Here is a 20006-nt window from a genome sequence, read left to right on the forward strand (position 1 = left end):
AATCTTCTGTAGTTTGATATATACAGTACAGGTAATCTGTCCAATAGGAAGTTAAAGTAATTGAATTGCTAAGTTATCTTCAGCACTTCCTCATGAGTCCTCTGAGTAAAATATATGATGAAGTCATATCCAAAATGTGGTACAGTACAGTATATCTTTACAATGAAGTCTCTTAAGAGGACATTTCTTAAACAGAATTCCCTAATATATAACTGGGTTTATGAGAGCTGTCCAGTTTTTGTCCAAGAAAGTCTTTATGGGAAAGTATAAAGTTGCAAGAATAAGTACAGTATTATCGGTGTGAGACACAGTATGGCCAAAGAAATAATTGAAGCTCCAGGACAATCTAAACAATGGAGACAGTGGTAATCATTGTGAATATTTTAGTATAGTAGTTAATGAAGGAAATTTTCACAACATGGATAAAAAGAGATTACTGTAATAAGGATCTGTTAATTGTATGTATCAAAAGTTGAGTCCTATGAACACAGTTGTATCTTTTTGTTCATTTGCTCTCAATGGTTTAGTAATGTACAGTAAAGTTAGCTTCTTTTTGTGGTAGATAGTGAGTGATCTGTGGAGTAACCTGCCTAACTGTTGACATCTCAGGTGTGTGAAAGGTTGGCATCAACACAGCTGACGGCTCCTCCACGACCTCTGGTTACACACTCGTCGCTGCACTTGTTGTGGCCTCAACCTCGCCGCATCACAGAACTTAGTGGCCCGGGCTGGTCTCCACCCTCACACGCCACACTGGCTGTTGTGGCAGGAACAATACCTGTGCATAAGTAAGTTCTGTTTGTTACCACTTATATTGATTTCTCTCTCGATGTTTTATGAGATAATAATATAGAGACAGTTGTTGAGAAGATGTTCACAGTCATTCAGGGAAATAATTTATTCCACAAATATCCAACTGAAATGAGAGATATGCCTTCCTCACCTCAACCTGTCTATGGTGGCAGACCTGTTGCTAATGCTATTGGTTAAGTAATAAATGTTTCGGGCTCGAGTGTTTGGAGTCGGCCTTTCACTGCATGTAGCTTGTGGCTTTCATGTTGAAAAAGCTTAATGGTTGTTTGAAAATTGCTTCAGATATCCTCAATACTGTACAGTAGTGGATTGGAAATGTTACACTCGCTCAGTACCGCTGCTGGGAGGTCTTCAGTGTATCTTCACACACTACAGAAACTGATCTTTAAATATTTCCAATTTGCCTCTACATTATTGTATGTCGTAATTGTCATTTACTGTACTAGTCAAGATATCTGTACTTCTCTCTATCAAGTGTTGTATGTATATTCTTTATGACCATACCAGACTTATATAAGGTTAAGTAATGTTTGATCATGTGTGTATTACAGGATTGTAGATGTGTGGGATATTCATAAAAGCTGGCTGGAGGAGGTTGGCTGCCAAGTGAGTCTGGGGGCGGTGGTGGGAGCACGGGACCCCCCCACTGCCCACACCTTCACCTGCATAGTGGATGCTGCCCTCACCAACCATCCTCACCAGTACACACTCACCATACATGACAACAAGGTAATTAATCAGGGGCGGATACCCCCCTTTTCATCAGAAAATTTCAATAATTTTTCTTTAAATAAGTATTGTACTCAGGCATTTTTGTAGAGTAAAAGTAATTACTATTGACTGCAGAATATCTCCTAATATCAATTGCATAGGGCCTTAAAATGCCCTATGATATTGGTCAGATTTAAAAAAAAAAATTGGGGGTGAGGGGGAGCTTACAGCACCCCCCCCCCCTCCCCAAAACCCTTCAGCTGGGTGGGCTCGCTGTGCTTGCCATGTTCCCTCATCCACAACTTCTTGAACCCCCGCTTTTGATATTCCTGGATTTGCCCCCTGTTAATTACCTTAAAAACAGTATTTATAATTAAATATTTTAAGTAGATTAGTTAGTCTGTTTCTGTTGGAGGAATATTGGCTGTCTGTAATGCTTCTCTCTTGTGACCTAACTCTTATTTTGGATCATCAGAGTACAGTATGTACTAAACACTCCTATACAGGGATACGTCATTTTCGCTAAGTGATTTGATCGCTGAGCAAATAGAAACGAGAAATATCTTAAACATGGGATAACGAGGAATAATATCCATGGAGATGGCACGTAACTATGTAGCCGAGTTGCCGACTGGCTGATTGGCCACCCAGCAGCACTCAGAGGGGGTGAGGCTGAGTTGTGAGCTATGTTATTGTTCAGCTTGTAATTTGAGGTAGATATACATAATTTTCTTAATTTTCTTGTACAGTACTCTGTTACATGCACACACATTCATTCATACAGAATGTGCAAACCATATAAAGTACTAATTATCATAAGGTCAAAAACATAAAGGGAATACAGTAAACAATTCTTACCTGGTCTGCCACAAGAACAGAAGGGGAGGTAGGAGCAATCACTACTGTACACAATAGTACTGGGTAATGAACAGTCCCTACAGTATTCAATAACATGGCAAAGTCACAACAATAGCAGCGATGGACAGCAATAGGAACGATAAACAGTGATCGATAATATACAGAGCGATATAGTAAATCATAGGTCGCAATGTTCAAAGGCAGGGTAAACACTAGTGTAGTAACGGCCTGGGTTGGTAGGTGGCGTGCCGGTAACATTCCCCTACAATAAGTGGTTTCCATTAACCTAGATATGTACCCTCTCTGGTTACCCCAAAATTTATATATGTTTTTTGTTGGAAAAGCTAGATAATGATTTCTAAAGTCATTTCTAAAATTCAGGTTGGCTGATTCATAGACAGTATCTTCCATTGTATATCGTCTCCCTTTCCAAGTGGTTTAGTGTCGGCTTTGAAAATCCAACTTTGCCACGATCCCTGAGTGGGCCAGGAGACATATCACACTCGACATTTATTTTACACCACTTATTATTGTTATTTCCACTTTTTTTAATTAAACTGATAATATAATACTTGATAGGTAGGTGAATAGAAAAATGGAATTCAAACATAATTTTTTTTTATTTACGTACATGTGGCAATTCTAAATGGAATACAATTAGCAGAGGCCTCTGCTCCACAGCAAATGCCTGTGAGTCTCAGACATCACTTACATAAAATAACTTATTTATGTAATTCTACACTTATTTTACTGTTTATTGTACTAAAATATGTAGATTTTATTCAATGATGCAGATTTTAAAGAGTCGGCACTTGGCATATCCTATTGGGTACGATGGTGGTGGTGGTAGAGGCAGACACAGACACACACACACACACAACCCCCACATGTGTCCATCCCTTCCTCCCACCCGTGCCTCACCAGTACGCCATCAATCCTCCTCTACCGTCCACCCGCCCATCCACTCATCCAACCCGCCCCTACCTTTACGTTAATGTCCATCATGTTCTCATCACGCCCACACCCGCCCATATACATCCACAGAGCTTGCCCAGTAGAGATGCCCACTTGGAGCACAGAATCCCCATTTTATCAACTTCCCTCCTGAATGTTTCCTAGTTGTTGAAGATCGCTAAACCGAACAATTGCAGCTCTTTAAATAACCAAGTGAACGATTGCTAAACAGTGGATGCCTGTACCTCAAGTTACCCTTCAGGTATTATCACATTACTTCTAGATTTCCCATCCTGTTAAGCATTTAGTCTACTGAGAATTACCTGGGAAAATACCTGTATATTGTACTGTAAGGTTGGGCAAGGAAACTAACAGAATAATAAAGAGGATTTTGGAAAGATGGGGTTGTATAGACCAATTACAGGCATTTAGAACAAGAAGGACAAGCACACCAAATTCAGCCATCATAAATTGCAGAAATATAGAGAAGTTCCTTCACTGTCTACTAAACCCACAAGACTGCCTTGGGAGGGATGCAACACAACCACTCATTAATTACAACACATTCAATAACAGTAGTGCCTCGCTGATTGGCCGCTGCCTCTTGTGTGATTGTGTCTGCTCACCCCTCTAGCGTGGCTAGGACCCACAGTGTGATGAAAGCACATGGCCAACACATCCACTATTTCAATGGCAGGAATGCGCCAGATGGGTGAACAGTAGCGCTTTGAGAATCGGTCCATCTGATAGAGGATGGATAATAGAAAATGGAGTAAAATACAAATAATGGAGTTTGTCACTCCTGGCAGGTTCACCTTTCTGGCACTGAACACCTCATTTAAAATCTGAAGATGGTAACTAGTGTCAATATCATTGGGGAATTTATAAAAATTCTTAACTTTCCATCATTTACAGTATATATTTTTAAGGAATTTAATTTTTGCCGTTTATACCCAACCTTAATAACCAACCTCTTGTAACTCCGTGAATTTTAGTAATCAACTAATCAGTCAGATGAAGAGATAAATTGTAATCACTTTTGTTGGTTAACGGGTCAAACAGCTCAAGGAAATACTGTACTGTATATATATATCGAACATCACATTGTAAGCTTTTGGTATATATATTTTGTTCTGGTGTTTTCTATGTCCAAAGAAAAGTGATGGTACAGCTACAATATGTGAACTATGAGGGAGATACAGTACTGTACATGCGGGTTTATCAGACTTTATGGACCAAATAATGGAATACAGTACGTACAATAAAACAATTTTGTAATACAGTATAAACATTTTCAGGTGACAATGGTGTGTGGGTCCATAGAGAGCCTCCACAGCACTCTGGTCACACTGGTACAGCTGCTTCGTGTGTGTACGTCTAACAGGGAGGGAGCTGAGAAGGGCATGGTTCCTCCGCTGGTCATAACGGATCAGCCATCGCTCTCTCATCGAGGAGTCCTGTTGGATGTTTCACCACACGCTCGGGTTCCCACGCTGGTAGGTGTGTGTGTGTGTGTGTGTGTGTGTGTGTGTGTGTGTGTGTGTGTGTGTGTGTGTGTGCGTGCGTGCATGCGTGCGTGCATGTGTGCTTGTGTGTGTGTGTGTCCTCTTGATATAATGTATAACACTATAGTACAATGCAGTATATGTGTATGAGGAGCAGTAGTATCATAAAATGCATTGTACTACAGTACTCATAAGCTGAAATGTAATTGAATTCGGCAAGTTAGAAGATATTTATTATACTGTATGCTGTACAGTAAGTCCTCGTTTAACGTTGCCCCCGATAACATTGTTTCGTTATAACGTCGCTATTCTTTAGATACCGATGATTCAGATAATGTCGTCTGTGACTACTTTGTACGGCGCATCACCCTCTTTCATCTTGGCGCGCTACGCTCTCACTCGTGGAGCATCACAGCATCCCCAAGTGTCGCCAGTCTTTGTTAGGTTTCCACAGCGTTCATGCGTGTTTAAGTGTTTTTGCTCTTAATACTGTACTCTAACCATTCGAAATAGCTTCAAGTTCCCATCAAGTGCTACTGATGCAAGTGTTGTGAAGAAGCAACATAAGACCATTAGCCTTGCTACGAAAATGGAGGTTTTAAACCGTTTTGGGAAAGGTGAATGTGCGGTGGGGACTGCTGCTGCGCAGTGGTCGAACCAGCACACACTTGCTCCACCTATCAGTGAATACAATACAAAATTATTTGGTTTATTTATCTTTTTGGATGTATAATATATAATACTATTTTCTATAAAAATGCCATAGAATTTTTGTATATTTAATGTATTTTATGGGGCAAAGGGAGGCTGGGGAACGTAACTCCTGTATTTTATCCATTTCTTATTAGGAAAATTGATTCCGTTAAAGTTGTTTCCGTTAACGTCGCTGTTTTCAGAAGCGGAACCACGACGTTAAGCGAGGACTTGCTGTATGTGTTTAAACTTTGACAGTGTAAGTAATCCTATAACAGTGTACAAGGTTCATATACTGCACAGCAGAGTGTTGTATATAAAGTATAGGTTGCCAGGAAGATTAGGAACCCCGGCTTATATCTCCTGATGATTAAACACCCTGATGCTGTTTGGTTAAATTAGATTAAATTAGATTGGGTTAGTGTAGGTTGTATTTGATTGGATTTGGTTAGGTTGCATTTGGTTACTCTAGTTTAGATTAGATTGTTATATTTGATTAGGTTAACATTACAGTACAGTGGTCCCTCGGTTAACGAACGGTCCAATTAACGAAATTTTGGTTAACGAATTAGCTCCTATAAGGATTTTCAGTTCGAGTAACGAACAAAACTTTGATTAACGAAAGCCTTATGAGAAACACGTTTTGTTGTGAGCATCAGTTGATCGGCTAGTCCGCCAATACAGTAATCGGTTCTATGTTTACATTCGTGTCCAGTGGAGTAAATATCTAGAAGGTTGTGCTCTCTAATATTTTTGCATTTTTTATATTAAAATTATTAGTCATTCTAAAATTTTGTTTACATATTGATAATATATGCAGTACAGGGAGCTAGTTTTTGTGCTCCCATCAGCCGCTTGACTCACCCGCCAAAGCTTCTCTGTTTAACTTTAATTACAGTGGAGGAGACATCGAGTTTGTTGGTCTCCTGAACATTTTTACATTAAAATTATTGATCATTCTGAAATTTAGTTACCATATTGATAATATATAGCACAGTGCAGTGTTGATTTAAATAAAATAATCTTTAATTACAGCTCGTGAACTTAAAATTTTATTGGTGAAATTACTGCATCAAGCATGGGTGAGAAAGATGATTCCCCTCAGTGTTCCTCTCCAAAAAAGAGAGAGGATTTTCATGTTAGAGAATCTGTCAGTCCAGAGGTTTCTCTTCTCCCTTCTCCTCCACCCCCACTTCCTTCTCTTCTCCCTTCTCTTCCATCCCCACTTCCTTCTCTTCTCCCTTCTCCTCCACCCCCCACTTGTAATTCCCATGATCATCATCAACCAGCAACATTCTACATACACACCTCAAAGTAAGTGTATAGTGCTGTACTGCATTTTGTTTATACTTTGTATGTACTCTTCTGTGAGTTGGAACCAATTACCCAATATCCCATTAGATTCGGTTAACGAACGACTCTGTGGAACCAATTGTGTTCGTTAACCGAGGGACCACTGTATTTAGTCATCAGGTAAAATAAGCTGGGGTTCCTAATCACCATGTGACCTGAAGTAAGTGACATTAAATATATTGAACCATCATCATCAACAACAACATTATCATCCCCAGGAGCGTGTATGCCAGATGGTTGACTCCCTCCTTGCCTTGAAGATGAACCAGCTACACCTAATGTTACGCATCTCACCAACCGCCTGTAGTCTACCTTACTCCTCCAGGTGTGTCATGTTATACCCTTAATGTTGTCGTGGATAATGTTCAGGTTATTGGTACATCTATCGGGGTTGAAACACTTTTTATCTTGATGGTTCATTGTATTTGTATCCTTTATTTTGTCTTGGGTAATTTACAGGTTAATAGTATTGGGGTTAAAACACTTATCTCTCTCTCTTGATCTATCATTGTATATCATCTGGGAGTTACAGCTTTTATTTCTAAAGTATTTATTTTATTTTTTTAGGAGTATGACATAGCTACAATTTCTTCACTCTACATATACTTTTCAAGTTATGCAAGATCAAGTTATATACAAGTTTTCAGGAATGTAAATTTTTGTGTAACTTGAGGGATTTCTGTGCAGTACAGTACTGTATGTCATAATGGAGTAGGGTGAGACATTAGTCTTCAGAATATATTGTGAATGCTCTCAGAAAATCTAAAGCCTTTCGTATAATGAGATTTTCTGGAATAGTGAAATAAATGATTGTACGTATAGACTGATGGGTTCCAGGATTCTTATAAGCCATCGTCTACTGGTAGCTCAATACTGTATTACTGTTCATATTAACAACAACAACAGTAGACTAATTCAATATTTCACCATTATCCACCTATGACAGTGAAGTTGTATCACTAGACCGCTACTGTGATGATCGGGGCATAAGCTTAGTGCCGGCTTTCGACATAGAGGGAACCATATCCTTGACACAGCTGAAAGCAGTGACCTCGATCATCACTGCAACTCTCACCCACTTCCCCTCTGTCAGGTAATATCTACTTGCTTGTCTGTTTGTGTGGAAATGCCTCTATAACCATATACTTCTTCATATGTGTTGATTTAATTAAATTTCACCACTTATTAGGTTGAGAATAGGTTATTTTAAATCAGGTAAGGATAGGTTAACTGAGGCTAGATAAGATTTATTAGGTTAGATTAAGATGGTTTAGATAACTTAGGTAACAATTGGTTTGAAGAGGTTAGGTTAAGTTGTCTAGATTAGGTCAGCTTAGATAAGGTTAGAAACCAAGGCTCATTATGTTTGATTACCTTCAGTTAATAGTTTTAAGTTTGGTTAACTTATGAATGGTTAGGTTAAGTTAATTTTACTTACCTTTTGTTAGGCCTGGTTGGGTTAAGTTAGGATTAATTTGGTTAGGTTTGTTTAGATTAAGTTAGGTATAGTTTCTTTAACATAAGCTTTATTAGGCTGACTCAGTAAGGTCCAGTAAGATTAGATTAGGTTAGATTAAATTTGTTTAGATTAAGTTAGCTATGGCTTGTTTACATTATATTAGATTGGACCGGGTTAGGTTAAGTCAACTGTAGTTAGTTAAAGTTATTTAGATAAGTTACAGTATGGGGGCAAATCCAGGAATGTCAAAGGGGGGGGTGGGGGGGGGGGTCCAAGAAGTTGTGGTTGGGGGAGCATGGTGAGCGCAGTGAGCCTGCTCAGCTGGTAGGTTTGGGGGACGGGGGTCGGTGTAAGGCCCCCCAAAATTCTTTTTTTGAAATATTACCAATACAATGGGCATTTTGAGGCCATGTGCACTTGATTATTAGGAGATATTCTGAGGTCAATAGTAATTACTTTTTACTAAACAATATGCCTGACTACAATACAGTGGTCCCTCGGTTAACGAACGGTTCGATTAACGAAATTTCGGTTAACGAATTACCTCCCATAAGGATCTTCAATTTGGTTAACGAACAAAACTTTGATTAACGAAATCCTTACGACAAACACCTTTTGTTGTGAGCATCAGCTGATCGGCTAGTCCGCCAATACAGTAATTGGTTCTATGTTTACATTCGTTTCCAGTGGAGTAAATACCTAAATACCAAGAAAGTTGGTCTCTTGAATATTTTTGTATTTTTACATTAAAATTATTGGTCATTCTGAAATTTAGTTAACATATTGATAATATATAGTGCAATGCAGTGTTGCTTTAAATAAAATAATCTTAAATTACACCTAGTGAACTTAAAATTTTATTGGTGAAATGACGGCATCAAGCATGGGTCCCCTGAAAGGTTATTTCTCCTCCATCCCCACTTCCTTCTCTTCTCCCTTTTCCTCCACCCCCACTTCTAATTCCCATCGTCATCATCAACCAGGAACCCTCTACATACACACCTCAAAGTAAGTGTATCTTTACTGCATTTTTTTTTACTTTGTACAGTGGGGTATGCTATAACGAACGGATCCTACTACGAATATTCCTATAACGAACGGTTTTACCTATAAAATTGAGAATGCTATAACGAACGAAACTCCTACAACGAACATTATTAAAAAAAATTTTTTTTTTTTTTTTTACTAATTTATTGTTTTTTTATTACAAGTATTAATGATATTGGTTATTTCAGGGGTTTAGATGCATATTTATGCACTTTTTTACAATTTTTACAATTTTATATTATATTTTTCAGTGTTAAGTGGTTGTATTTGGTGGCCTGGAACGGATTAATCCTATAACGAACGAATGCTATAACGAACAAGGTTCTAGAACCAATTAGATTCGTTATAGCATACCCCACTGTATGTACTTTTCTGTGAGCTGGAACCAATTACTCAATATCCCATTGAAACAATGAATTCGGTTAACGAAATTTTCGGTTAACGAACGACTGTGGAACGAATTGTGTTCGTTAACCGAGGGACCACTGTACTGTATTGAAGAAAAGTACGTATTGGAATTTTCTGGTGAAAAGGGGGGATACGGACCCCCAGAACCCGCCCCTGCACTAGTACTACGTACATGCATAGTGTATATCTGATTGATGGGTAACTTCAATAAAATATTCATGTCTGGCTGATACCACTTATCATATACAGCAGGAGTAAATAGGACGTGTTATCAAATCTGACAAGGACTCGGCAAAACTACAGGAAGATCTAAACAAATTTTTCGAATGGTCTGAAAAATGGCAGATGAAATTCAACGTCGACAAATGTAAAGTACTCAGTATAGGAGATGTAAACAGGAAAACCAGATACCAGATGAACAACGATGCCATAGAGAAATCCGACTGCGAGAGAGATTTAGGAGTAATGATAAGTAGGAACCTTAAGCCAAGTAAACAATGTGTTTTTGCTCGTAACAAGGCTAATAAAGTACTTGGGTTCATACAAAGGAGTGTTAGTTACAAGACTAGCGAGGTCATCCTAAAACTGTATCTTGCTCTTGTGAGACCACACCTGGATTACGCAGTTCAGTTCTGGTCACCGTATTACAGAATGGATATAGAATCATTGGAAAGAATTCAGAGGAGAATGACAAGACTAATCCCGGGCATTAGGAACCTTGAGTATAGAGACAGGTTAAAGCATCTTAATTTACTCCTTGAGACATGTAGAGCGAGGCGCCTGATGAGGTGTATAAGTGGAAGAGCAGGGGCTAAACAAAGGGGACATTACAAAGGTACTCAAACTATCCAACCAGGGCGAACTAAGTAACAATGGTTTTAAATTAGACAAATTTAGATTTAGGCGTGAAATAGGTAAACGCTGGTTTGGAAACAGAGTAGTGGATGAATGGAACAAGTTACCAAATATCATCATTAACTCGAATACGCTGAATTGCTTCAAACATAGGTTGGATGCTCATATGAGCAATAGGGGTTGGGTGTAAACGGGACTGCCCAGTATGGGCCAATAGGCCCGCTGCAGTTTCCTCCATTCTTATGTTCTTATGTTCTTATGATTGACCATATATATGGTACAGGTATGTCCACATCGGTCCAAGATTAACGGCCGTGTTAGCGGATGCCAGTTGTGGAAACAATGGCCTCTCTGAAGATGGTACCTGTAACCCTTTGAGTCCGTGGGCACAGCTGGGACTGGCACAATCGGCTGTTCTCCTGGTGTGTGCTAATGTTTTCCACAACAAGCGTCAACAGCTGTCTTATCTCCCTCCGAGGACCATCTTAGTGGAGTACGGTTTTCAGGTGAGTACGGCAACAGTTAGTGAAGTATGGATTTCTGGTGGGTACAGTACTTATAAGTGGCTGAGAATTCTGACACCAGAGAATGCTTGAGTATAATGTGGGAGATAAATTTGTATTTAAATATATTATTGTCTCATATGGTCACAGTATAATTAATAAGTATTGTATTGTATTAAAGTTTGGTTTATATATTCTATCAAAATTTTAATCTTAACTTTATACTTGTGAGATATAGAGGTGTTTTTTCTTTAGCTGTGTAACCAGTCTACCATAACCTCTTTTAACACTCCTTCACCTTTTCATTTGCCCAACCTAAATTGTCATACCCCAGGGGCTAATATATCCATCAACCATTACAGTATATGATACTCTTGCAACCTTTATCACATTTGTAAAAAGAAATCAGAAATCAAAAGAATGTTAAGTCTCCTTGGCTACTCCAAACATTATCAAATATAGCTTTATCATGTTTCAGGCGGATTATGACTTTTCCCGCGGCATTCAGCTTGCAGTAGAGACCGGGCGGCCATTGTCAGTGTGCCCGGGTACTGCAGCTTGGAGTAGTCTGAGCGGGTAAGTTGTTTAGTTTTTGAGATTTCATTTACTTAGTGTTTTCCATCAGGTATATATGAGAGATAAATACTGTACATTTTAAGAGGATTGATAGCAAGGATCACAGAACACACCAGTCACTGTTCAGTCAAGGAAATACAGTTTTTCTCAATTTAACGAACTAATTCGAGCCACCCCTTTCCACTAAATGAAATTTCCATTATTTTTGCTCGAATTAGGAAACTACAGTGATATCCCTGTTAGCCGGAACAATTGGTGCAGAGCACTTCCAGGAATAAGAGATTTCCGGGTAACGAGACGACTCACTCAAACCCGGAAAAAACTCCCCCATCCTCAGAATTTTCCGGAAAATGTGCCCATAGGAAAATCGTTCCTAAAGCCGTAATTTTCCGGAAAATTCCGGCTTTGGGAAAGATTTTCCAATAAAATTTCAATTTCGGCTATCGGAGAGTTCCGGGTTTGAGAGATTCCGGCAAACGAAGATATTACTTGTAGTTCGCTAAATCAGGCGTGATTCCATTAAATTTCCGCTAAATCACATTTCCATTATTTTTGCTCGATTTGGCGAACTAGTTTGCTAAATTGAGCGTGATTCCATTAAATTCCATGCCAAATGTGCTGCTTTGCGTGTGGGGTTTGTTTACATCCTCTTAGTCTGTGTTCTGCCACCATCACGTGTATTGTTCACTGCTACCTCTCGGTCAACTAACTACGTATTGTGCTTAGACATCATGCCGAAAGTCTCTCGGAAGTCTCAGAAAGGAAGTGGTGGGGGGGGAGAGAAAGTCAAAGGAGTGCAATTATCAATTGGTAAAAAGTTTGGAAATTAAAGAAAAAACTGAAAACAAACACCAAACTCCCCTAGTTTAAGGTAATCCTTAAATAATGTTTCTATGTTCATATCAAGTGTCGGATATGGTTTCTCCGTAAGTGTGAGCGTATTAATGGAATTAAATTCGATGTTGCAAACTAGTTCATTAAATCAAGTGAAAATTAACAGAAAAGTATTGCTTCTGTTGAATCGAAAGTTTGTTATATCGGATTGCGTTAAATCGAGAATACATTAGTATACTGTACATTGGGGGACCATCTTGGAATATTGCCCATATTGACTTCATAGTGCCATTGTGTTGTGATTGGACTGTGGGGAGGATATAGTGTACAGTACAACCATCGTGCTCCAGATGTGGCCTTTGTTTTATATGGAAATAGATCAATAGAAGCTTTTTTTTTTAAATATAAATAATGGATGTACTGTATGTATACATACCATGTTTCAGGTGGCCCGAGGCTGGGGTGAGCAATGTGTACAGCGGAGTGGTGGGAGGAGTTGATGCCGGTGCTGGTGGTGTGGTCGTTGCTCACTGGTCCAGTAGTGCTGCTCTCACACCTCTAGTGTTTGCTTGGCCGCCCATACTAGTGGCTGCTGGACTATCGTGGAACCACAACACACACTGGGTTAGTTACTGTATGTGTTGGGTCATTACTCCACTCACTGACTTTGTGATAATTGTAGAATATTTCCTTAACAGCTCACTTTCTGTCTAACATTTTGCAGGTAAGTGTTCAAAATGTAACGTCTGCATTTGAAGTATTTTTTGAAGAATTTTATTTGTATATAAGTCAACAGGATTTTAAATTGTGCTTTGAAACAATAACACAGTATTACAGTACATCAGGAAAGAATATGAAAGGCTTGATATTTGTCTGGAGTATAGAGAGTATGAAGAAGGTTATGTGTACCTATCTTTCTATTTTTTTCTGTTTCAGGATTATGTTCACTCATCAGTCGGGGAGCTGGTGGACACTCACCTCGTGCGAGTTCCCGGGTGTGGTTTAGGGGCGGCTCTAGTGGAGTTGGGTCGCTGTGAAACCTGGGTGACCCGCATGGCCCGAGGTCAGTCAGCATCAGACGTGGGTGACCTGCCATCATCTCCTGGTTCAGCACTGTACCAGCTCCTGGCAGACCCTGATGCCCTGCCACTGGACAATCTCTCTACAGAAGTGTTCACTGTCAGTATCTTGGAGTGACATTAATAAAACCCTGAACAGCACAGTAGTGTTGGTAGATCTTGGAACCAATAGCTATGACCAGAGAACAGAGAATACCACAAATTATAAATTTTATTATAGGTTATTTCATAATTACAACTGCAGGTAATATAATGTTTTATGTCTTATTCATCAAATGGCCACAGAGTGTGATGCCAGATATTCTACCCAATCGATCATTGTCTTATTCATGAAATACACACCAAAAAATTATCTGCCCCTTTTTTTGTCATTGATTTTGCATGTCGTATCATATTTCATCCTATTTCATTTCATTATTTAGAAATTAGGTGGTAAACTGAAGTTATCATCGTTATTATGAGGTGAAATTTACAATCTGAAATACCAACCAAAGCAAAACTGCTGTACATTGTGTTCATACCCCAAACACTGGACCCTGGTGGGTAGATACTGTTTTTTTTTTGCGTGCGTGCGAGCTCATTTACATAACTACATTCACTTGTCATGAATAAGACAATTTTAGGATACTAATTTCACTTTACAGGAATTCTAATTTCTTGTTAGCAAAGTATAAAATTTTTCCAAACCAGAGTGTGATGCGTCACGTGCGTCGTGCAGTGCGTGAAGGAAGCAATAGTGCATCAGGAACGGCTTCTCCAGTAGGAGTGACCAGTGGAACATCACCTGGTGTAAGCCGGGCCACATCATCCTCCCCATGGCCCCTGGCAACTCTGGTAGTGCTGGAGCTTCACTTGGCCATGGACATGATCCTCACTGCCTGCAGGTACAGCACACAACAGGCTCAATATACTGCTTCATTAACCCCTTATGTATGGGGTCCCCTCTGTGCTGAATAAATTGTCTGGCATTAGCTAAACAAAATAATGAAAGTGGCATTCTCATAGTGAAGAGGTTAATGATATTTATTGATACATATATTATGTATCATTTATTAGCAACAGTGAACATGGTGAGTCACTGTACACCTACACCTGTTATTGTTGCATGTATTCTAATAATAAGAATTATTTATAATGATAGTATACTGTATTTTATAGTGAACGGCAGCCATGTGTAATGTATGGTAGGTCAGAACCATCAAGCCTCCACAAAAACAAATGCTATATGAAGCTGCTGAAGAATGCAAGGTTGCAGATCACATCTGCCTGCATTCTACATATCAAGTCTGATATGTTAGGTGAAAATATTATATGAAAGCAGCACTGATGAGGGTAGGAGGTACATCTAGAAATGCTTTATTCAAATGCATTTGAATACGAATACAGGATACATATACCCAATCCCTGGTTGTTATTCCATGTGGGTCATCAGTACAGTATTTAAACATTGTCAACAAAACAATACCCCACCAGTCAGGAGCTGTTCCCTGTACCTTATGGCAGTACACTCTCGCACTGTGTACTGTACTCTTCTTTCTTTTTGTATATCTCTTGCAGCTCTTAGCATGTTGGACACAAACACACACTCACACACACATATATATATATATATATATATATATATATATATATATATATATATATATATATATATATATATATATATATATATATATATATATATATATATATATATATATATATATATATATATATATATATATATATATATATATATATATATATATATACTGTATACTGTATTTTAGGTTGGATAATTATCCTATTATAATAGGACGTATGATTAGCTGCATCATTATCTGTTTTATATATTTTTAGCTGATAAGTAAAGTGAATGAAACTTTTAGGTAAATTTATAATAGATTAATACAATTACTTCAGATTGGGACGATCACTGGTGTCCGTGGGCACTAACCCCAGAAGTAACATGGGCGTGTCTGTTGTCAACCCTGGCGTTGGAAACTTACCTCCCACCCTCCGTACAGACCTTGCCAACAAGTAAGTCGATGCTCTAAGATGCTCTAAAGTATGTCCATTGCATAAAACATATATACCTATTACTGTACTGCTGTCACCCTGTATTGAGAAAAGTGTGACAGATAAACAAGTCACCCAAAGTGAAGGTTCTTATGGTGTTCAAGACCACCAGTTGAATACTTTATCACCCAGATGAAAGTGTTGAGTATTAGTACAGTACAGTACTTTTATTTTGATGTTATAGAATTACCATATGTGACATTTAGTTCAAGGTTCAATAGGAATGACTGTGTTTGTGTGTGTGTGTGTGTTTTTTAAACATGCTGCTTTAACTGGCTTGTAGAACAACCCTCAGTCTTGAATCAAAGCTGATACCTTCTGCAAGAAGAAAGCGACGGCCCAGATTGAAACACAAAAACTTGCAGATCAACACAAGATGTGCGAATTTTTAAATTCCACTAAAACTTTTTATGGGCTAAACACCCATGGCGCAGCCCCCTCTGCTCATCCGACCGTAACTCCCCAATTAAAGACAAAAAAGGCACCCTACAGCGCTCAAGAGAGCATTACCATTCGCTGGTGAAGCGAAACACTAATGGGGATGTCCTGACTACCCAGCAGGCCCCTTAGCATCCAGAGCTGATCCACCTCAGCTATCCTTTATCCCTGGATGAGGTAGCTATTGCCATCAAACAGATGAAAAATAACAAAGCCACAGGGCCTGATGGAATCCCAGCCGAGGTGTATAAAGCAGGAGGACCTCTGCTTACCAGTCGTCTCCACGCTCTCCTGGAGAATATATGGGAAAAGGAGGAAATCCCCCAAGCTCTTAAAGATGCCTCCATTGTCAATATTTATAAGAACGAGGGAGACCGGACATACTGTGGCAACTACCGCGGGATCTCGCTGCTGTCTGTAGCCAGCAAGATTATCCCCCGAGTCCTCCTAAACAGACTTCCTCCTGAGGTGGAAAACTTCCTCTCAGAATCTCAATTTGGCTTCAGACCATCATGTGGCACCACTGCCATGATCTTTGCTGCCCTCCAGATACAGGAAAAGTGCAGAAAACAGCTTCGTGACCTGTACATGGCATTCATCAACAACCAAGACCTTCGACTCGGTCAACAGTTAAGCCCTCTGGCAGACCCTCAGCCATTTTGGATGCCCACCAAAATTCATCGCCATTGTATGGCAACTCTACAATGGCATGAACGGCAGTGTCCTGTACAATGGCACCCAGTCTGAGTTCTTCCCCATCCAAACGGAGGTAAAACAAGGATGTGTACTGGCACCAACTCTCTTTTTCCATTTCCTTGGCTGCCTTCCTTACTCTTGCCTGTGCCAATTTAGCCGGCGGGGTGGACATCGAGTACCGAATGAAGGGTCTTTTCAACATAAGACGACTCCAGGCAGGAACAAAGGTGTCGGCAGCTTCCATTACTGAACTTCAGTATGCAGAAGACCTCACCCTTGTTGCTCACACTCCTGAACACCTACTCAGATGCGTATGCACACTTTGGCCTTGAGGTGAATGTACGCAAGACTCGGATTCTCTCTCAGCCTGCCCCTGGTTCAGCCACAACTCCACCCTCCATCCAGCTTAATGGTACTACCCTCTCTAATGTTACCCACTTTCAGTATCTTGGCTCCCACCTGTCTACCACAGCGGACATTGATAAAAAGATTCAACATTGGATCAGATGTGCTTCTCAAGCCTTTGGCAGACTCCATACCCATGTCCTCAGGTGTAGGGAGCTGAAATTATATACAAAGTTGCATGTATATTGAGCAATGGTCCTCCTCACCCTGCTATATGGCAGCGAGACATGGGTCACATACAGGAGGCACCTCAAGGCACTTGAAAACTTTCACCAACGTAGTCTGCGTTCCATCCTCCGAGTTCGCTGGGAAGACATGAGAACAAATGCCAGTATTCTCGCTGACACCAACTGTAGGAGCATCGAGGCTACCATTATCCATGAACATCTATGTTGGACTGGCCATGTTACCCGCATGGACGACAGTAGACTGCCAAAGCAGTTACTTTACAGTCACCTTACGAATAGTAAACGTAATGCTGGCAGGCAACTGAAAAAGTATAAGGACAGTCTTAAGACAAACCTGAAAAAGTGCCAAATCGACCCCCTCACCTGGGAGACGATTGCTCCACACCGTATCGCTTGGAGGATTACCACATGAGAAGGTGTCAATACTTTCGAGTTAGCCCGAATGCATACCAATGCAGACAAGCACCAACACTGGAAAGACGCTACCGCTGAACCTCCCGCACTAGATGTATCCCTCCTCATATGCAACATCTGTGGACGACTCTGCTGGTCCCGTTTGGGAGTCTCTATAGTCACCTCAGAGCTCACCAATCAAGGTGACATCCTTAATAACTCATATCATTGTATCATAGTTGGATGATCGTCATATTCGATTCCGAGTGACAGCAGAGTAGTAGTAGTAGATTGTGTGTGTGTGTGTGTGTGTGTGTGTGTGTGTGTGTGTGTGTGTGTGCGCGCGTGCGTTGGAAGATAAGTGAAATTATAATAACAGTTATATATTTTGGACATTTTCTTGAGTCTTTTGTGCATAAGTTTAGAGAAAATTTTGTGTTATGTGGTTAACTTTTAATTGATGGAAGTAACATTAGTCTTTAAATATTTCCAAGAAACTTTTTTATAATTTTTTAAAATTTGTAAATATTGCTTTGAGTGATTTACCTGTTGATGTTGTTTTATCAGGGTGTTGGCTCTACGTGAGGTGTACAGCTCTGTGTGGATACAAGGGCAGCAGGCAGCAGGTCTCCAGTCATCCCTGTTGGTGCTGACATCCTTGCTCGCCCGCCTTCTGCCAGATCATTCGCTACACTCCTCATGAAAACCAACCACCGCCTCCACTCCCATTACTCAGATCACGTTGTGGTCTAGAAACATCTCGAGGTCGTTAATCTCCCTGTGAACGTATCTCGTGTCAAATTCCTGATTTTTTACATTTTGTAGTTTATTTGGAGTTGGTGGTGACATGGAGAGGAGACACATATTGCCTTCTTAACTGCTATTACTATACAGAAACTGTTCATCGACGTCAGTATTTAGCAACAGTATCGTGAGAGAGAGAGAGAGAGAGCTCCAGTCATCCCTGTTGGTGCTGACATCCTTGCTCGCCCGCCTTCTGCCAGATCATTCGCTACACTCCTCATGAAAACCAACCACCGCCTCCACTCCCATTACTCAGATCACGTTGTGGTCTAGAAACATCTCGAGGTCGTTAATCTCCCTGTGAACGTATCTCGTGTCAAATTCCTGATTTTTTACATTTTGTAGTTTATTTGGAGTTGGTGGTGTCATGGAGAGGAGACACGTATTGCCTTCTTAACTGCTATTACTATACAGAAACTGTTCATCGACGTCAGTATTTAGCAACAGTATCGTGAGAGAGAAAGAGAGAGAGAGAGAGAGAGAGAGACTGACTTTTGACACTTCTCTTGAATGCTGAGTTATACTAGACAGTACTGTACTTTTAAAAAATTAACTCGGGAAATATTTTTTGTATAACATCTTTGCATTTTTAAGCTGTTTTGTGAATATTATACATACAGTAGCGTCAGAAGGTGGAAAATTTTTTGTAGTGTCTCGTAGGAAGCTGTTATGATGTAGCCTTGGGGTAGGTAAGGCACAGTGCACAGACCGACAATGTTAAAACTGTGTTCACGTTAAGATTATTTTACCTGTGGTAATTACCAGTGTCATTATTCACTTTCCAATCAAAATATCCCTCAAATATATGTGTGTGTGTGTAAAGTGCAGGTGCGCGTAGTGTGCGCAAGTATGTGTTGCTCTAACGACGGGGCTAGGGACCGGCATCCAGGTCGTAAGTCGGAAATGCTTACTAAATAACACAGAAAATCGAAAATGGTGGTCTCTTTTTCTTCTCAGCACCACAAAAAACTCACTTTTATGTTTGCCAGCCATTTTATAGTGAATTACAGATGAAAATTTTGTCTGTGTACTGACTTTGGGACTCGAAAATACGTAATTTGACCAAATTTTGGTACGACTGAGGCAGGTCGTAAGTGCGGGTGGACGTAAGTCGAGTTGGTCGTAAGTCTGGGAGGAGCTGTATAAGGAAAAGAAAATTTCTCAAATAACTTTTCAAATCAAATGCTGTATAAATGTGCCTCTGGTTAGGAAATAATTCAGGTACCTGTACAGTATTAATTATTATAAGTTTTGTGAAAGTGTAAATTGTTTAAGAGATGACCACACTAAACTAGAGAAAAGTGAGGGAATAAGAAAGAGGAAAAAGATTAAATATGTGAAAGAGAAAAACTGAGAAAAGTGACGGAGTGAAAAGA

The 20006-nt window shown here is 39.8% G+C and overlaps 1 protein-coding gene across 3 annotated transcripts in view; it reads left to right on the forward strand.

Moving 5' to 3' along the window:
• Window positions 1–19449, forward strand: part of LOC121861551 — a 34930-nt gene extending 15481 nt beyond the window's left edge. For 2 of the 3 annotated variants that reach the window (XM_042359420.1, XM_042359422.1), the window contains exons 9-20: window positions 610–788; window positions 1365–1542; window positions 4635–4832; window positions 7106–7212; window positions 7834–7980; window positions 10940–11162; window positions 11638–11735; window positions 13016–13193; window positions 13506–13748; window positions 14339–14532; window positions 15551–15667; window positions 18394–18772. In XM_042359420.1, coding sequence (XP_042215354.1) covers window positions 610–788; window positions 1365–1542; window positions 4635–4832; window positions 7106–7212; window positions 7834–7980; window positions 10940–11162; window positions 11638–11735; window positions 13016–13193; window positions 13506–13748; window positions 14339–14532; window positions 15551–15667; window positions 18394–18529 — 1998 coding nt within the window. In that variant the 3' untranslated portion in view covers window positions 18530–18772. Of the gene's footprint in view, window positions 1–609; window positions 789–1364; window positions 1543–4634; window positions 4833–7105; window positions 7213–7833; window positions 7981–10939; window positions 11163–11637; window positions 11736–13015; window positions 13194–13505; window positions 13749–14338; window positions 14533–15550; window positions 15668–18393; window positions 18773–18796 lie in introns of those variants that run through there. The other variant, XM_042359421.1, reaches the window with a different exon arrangement.
• The last annotated feature ends 557 nt before the right edge of the window (window positions 19450–20006 follow it).

Source organism: Homarus americanus, unplaced genomic scaffold (assembly GCF_018991925.1).
Source record: "Homarus americanus isolate GMGI-L3 unplaced genomic scaffold, GMGI_Hamer_2.0 scaffold24260, whole genome shotgun sequence".
Taxonomy (NCBI): domain Eukaryota; kingdom Metazoa; phylum Arthropoda; class Malacostraca; order Decapoda; family Nephropidae; genus Homarus; species Homarus americanus.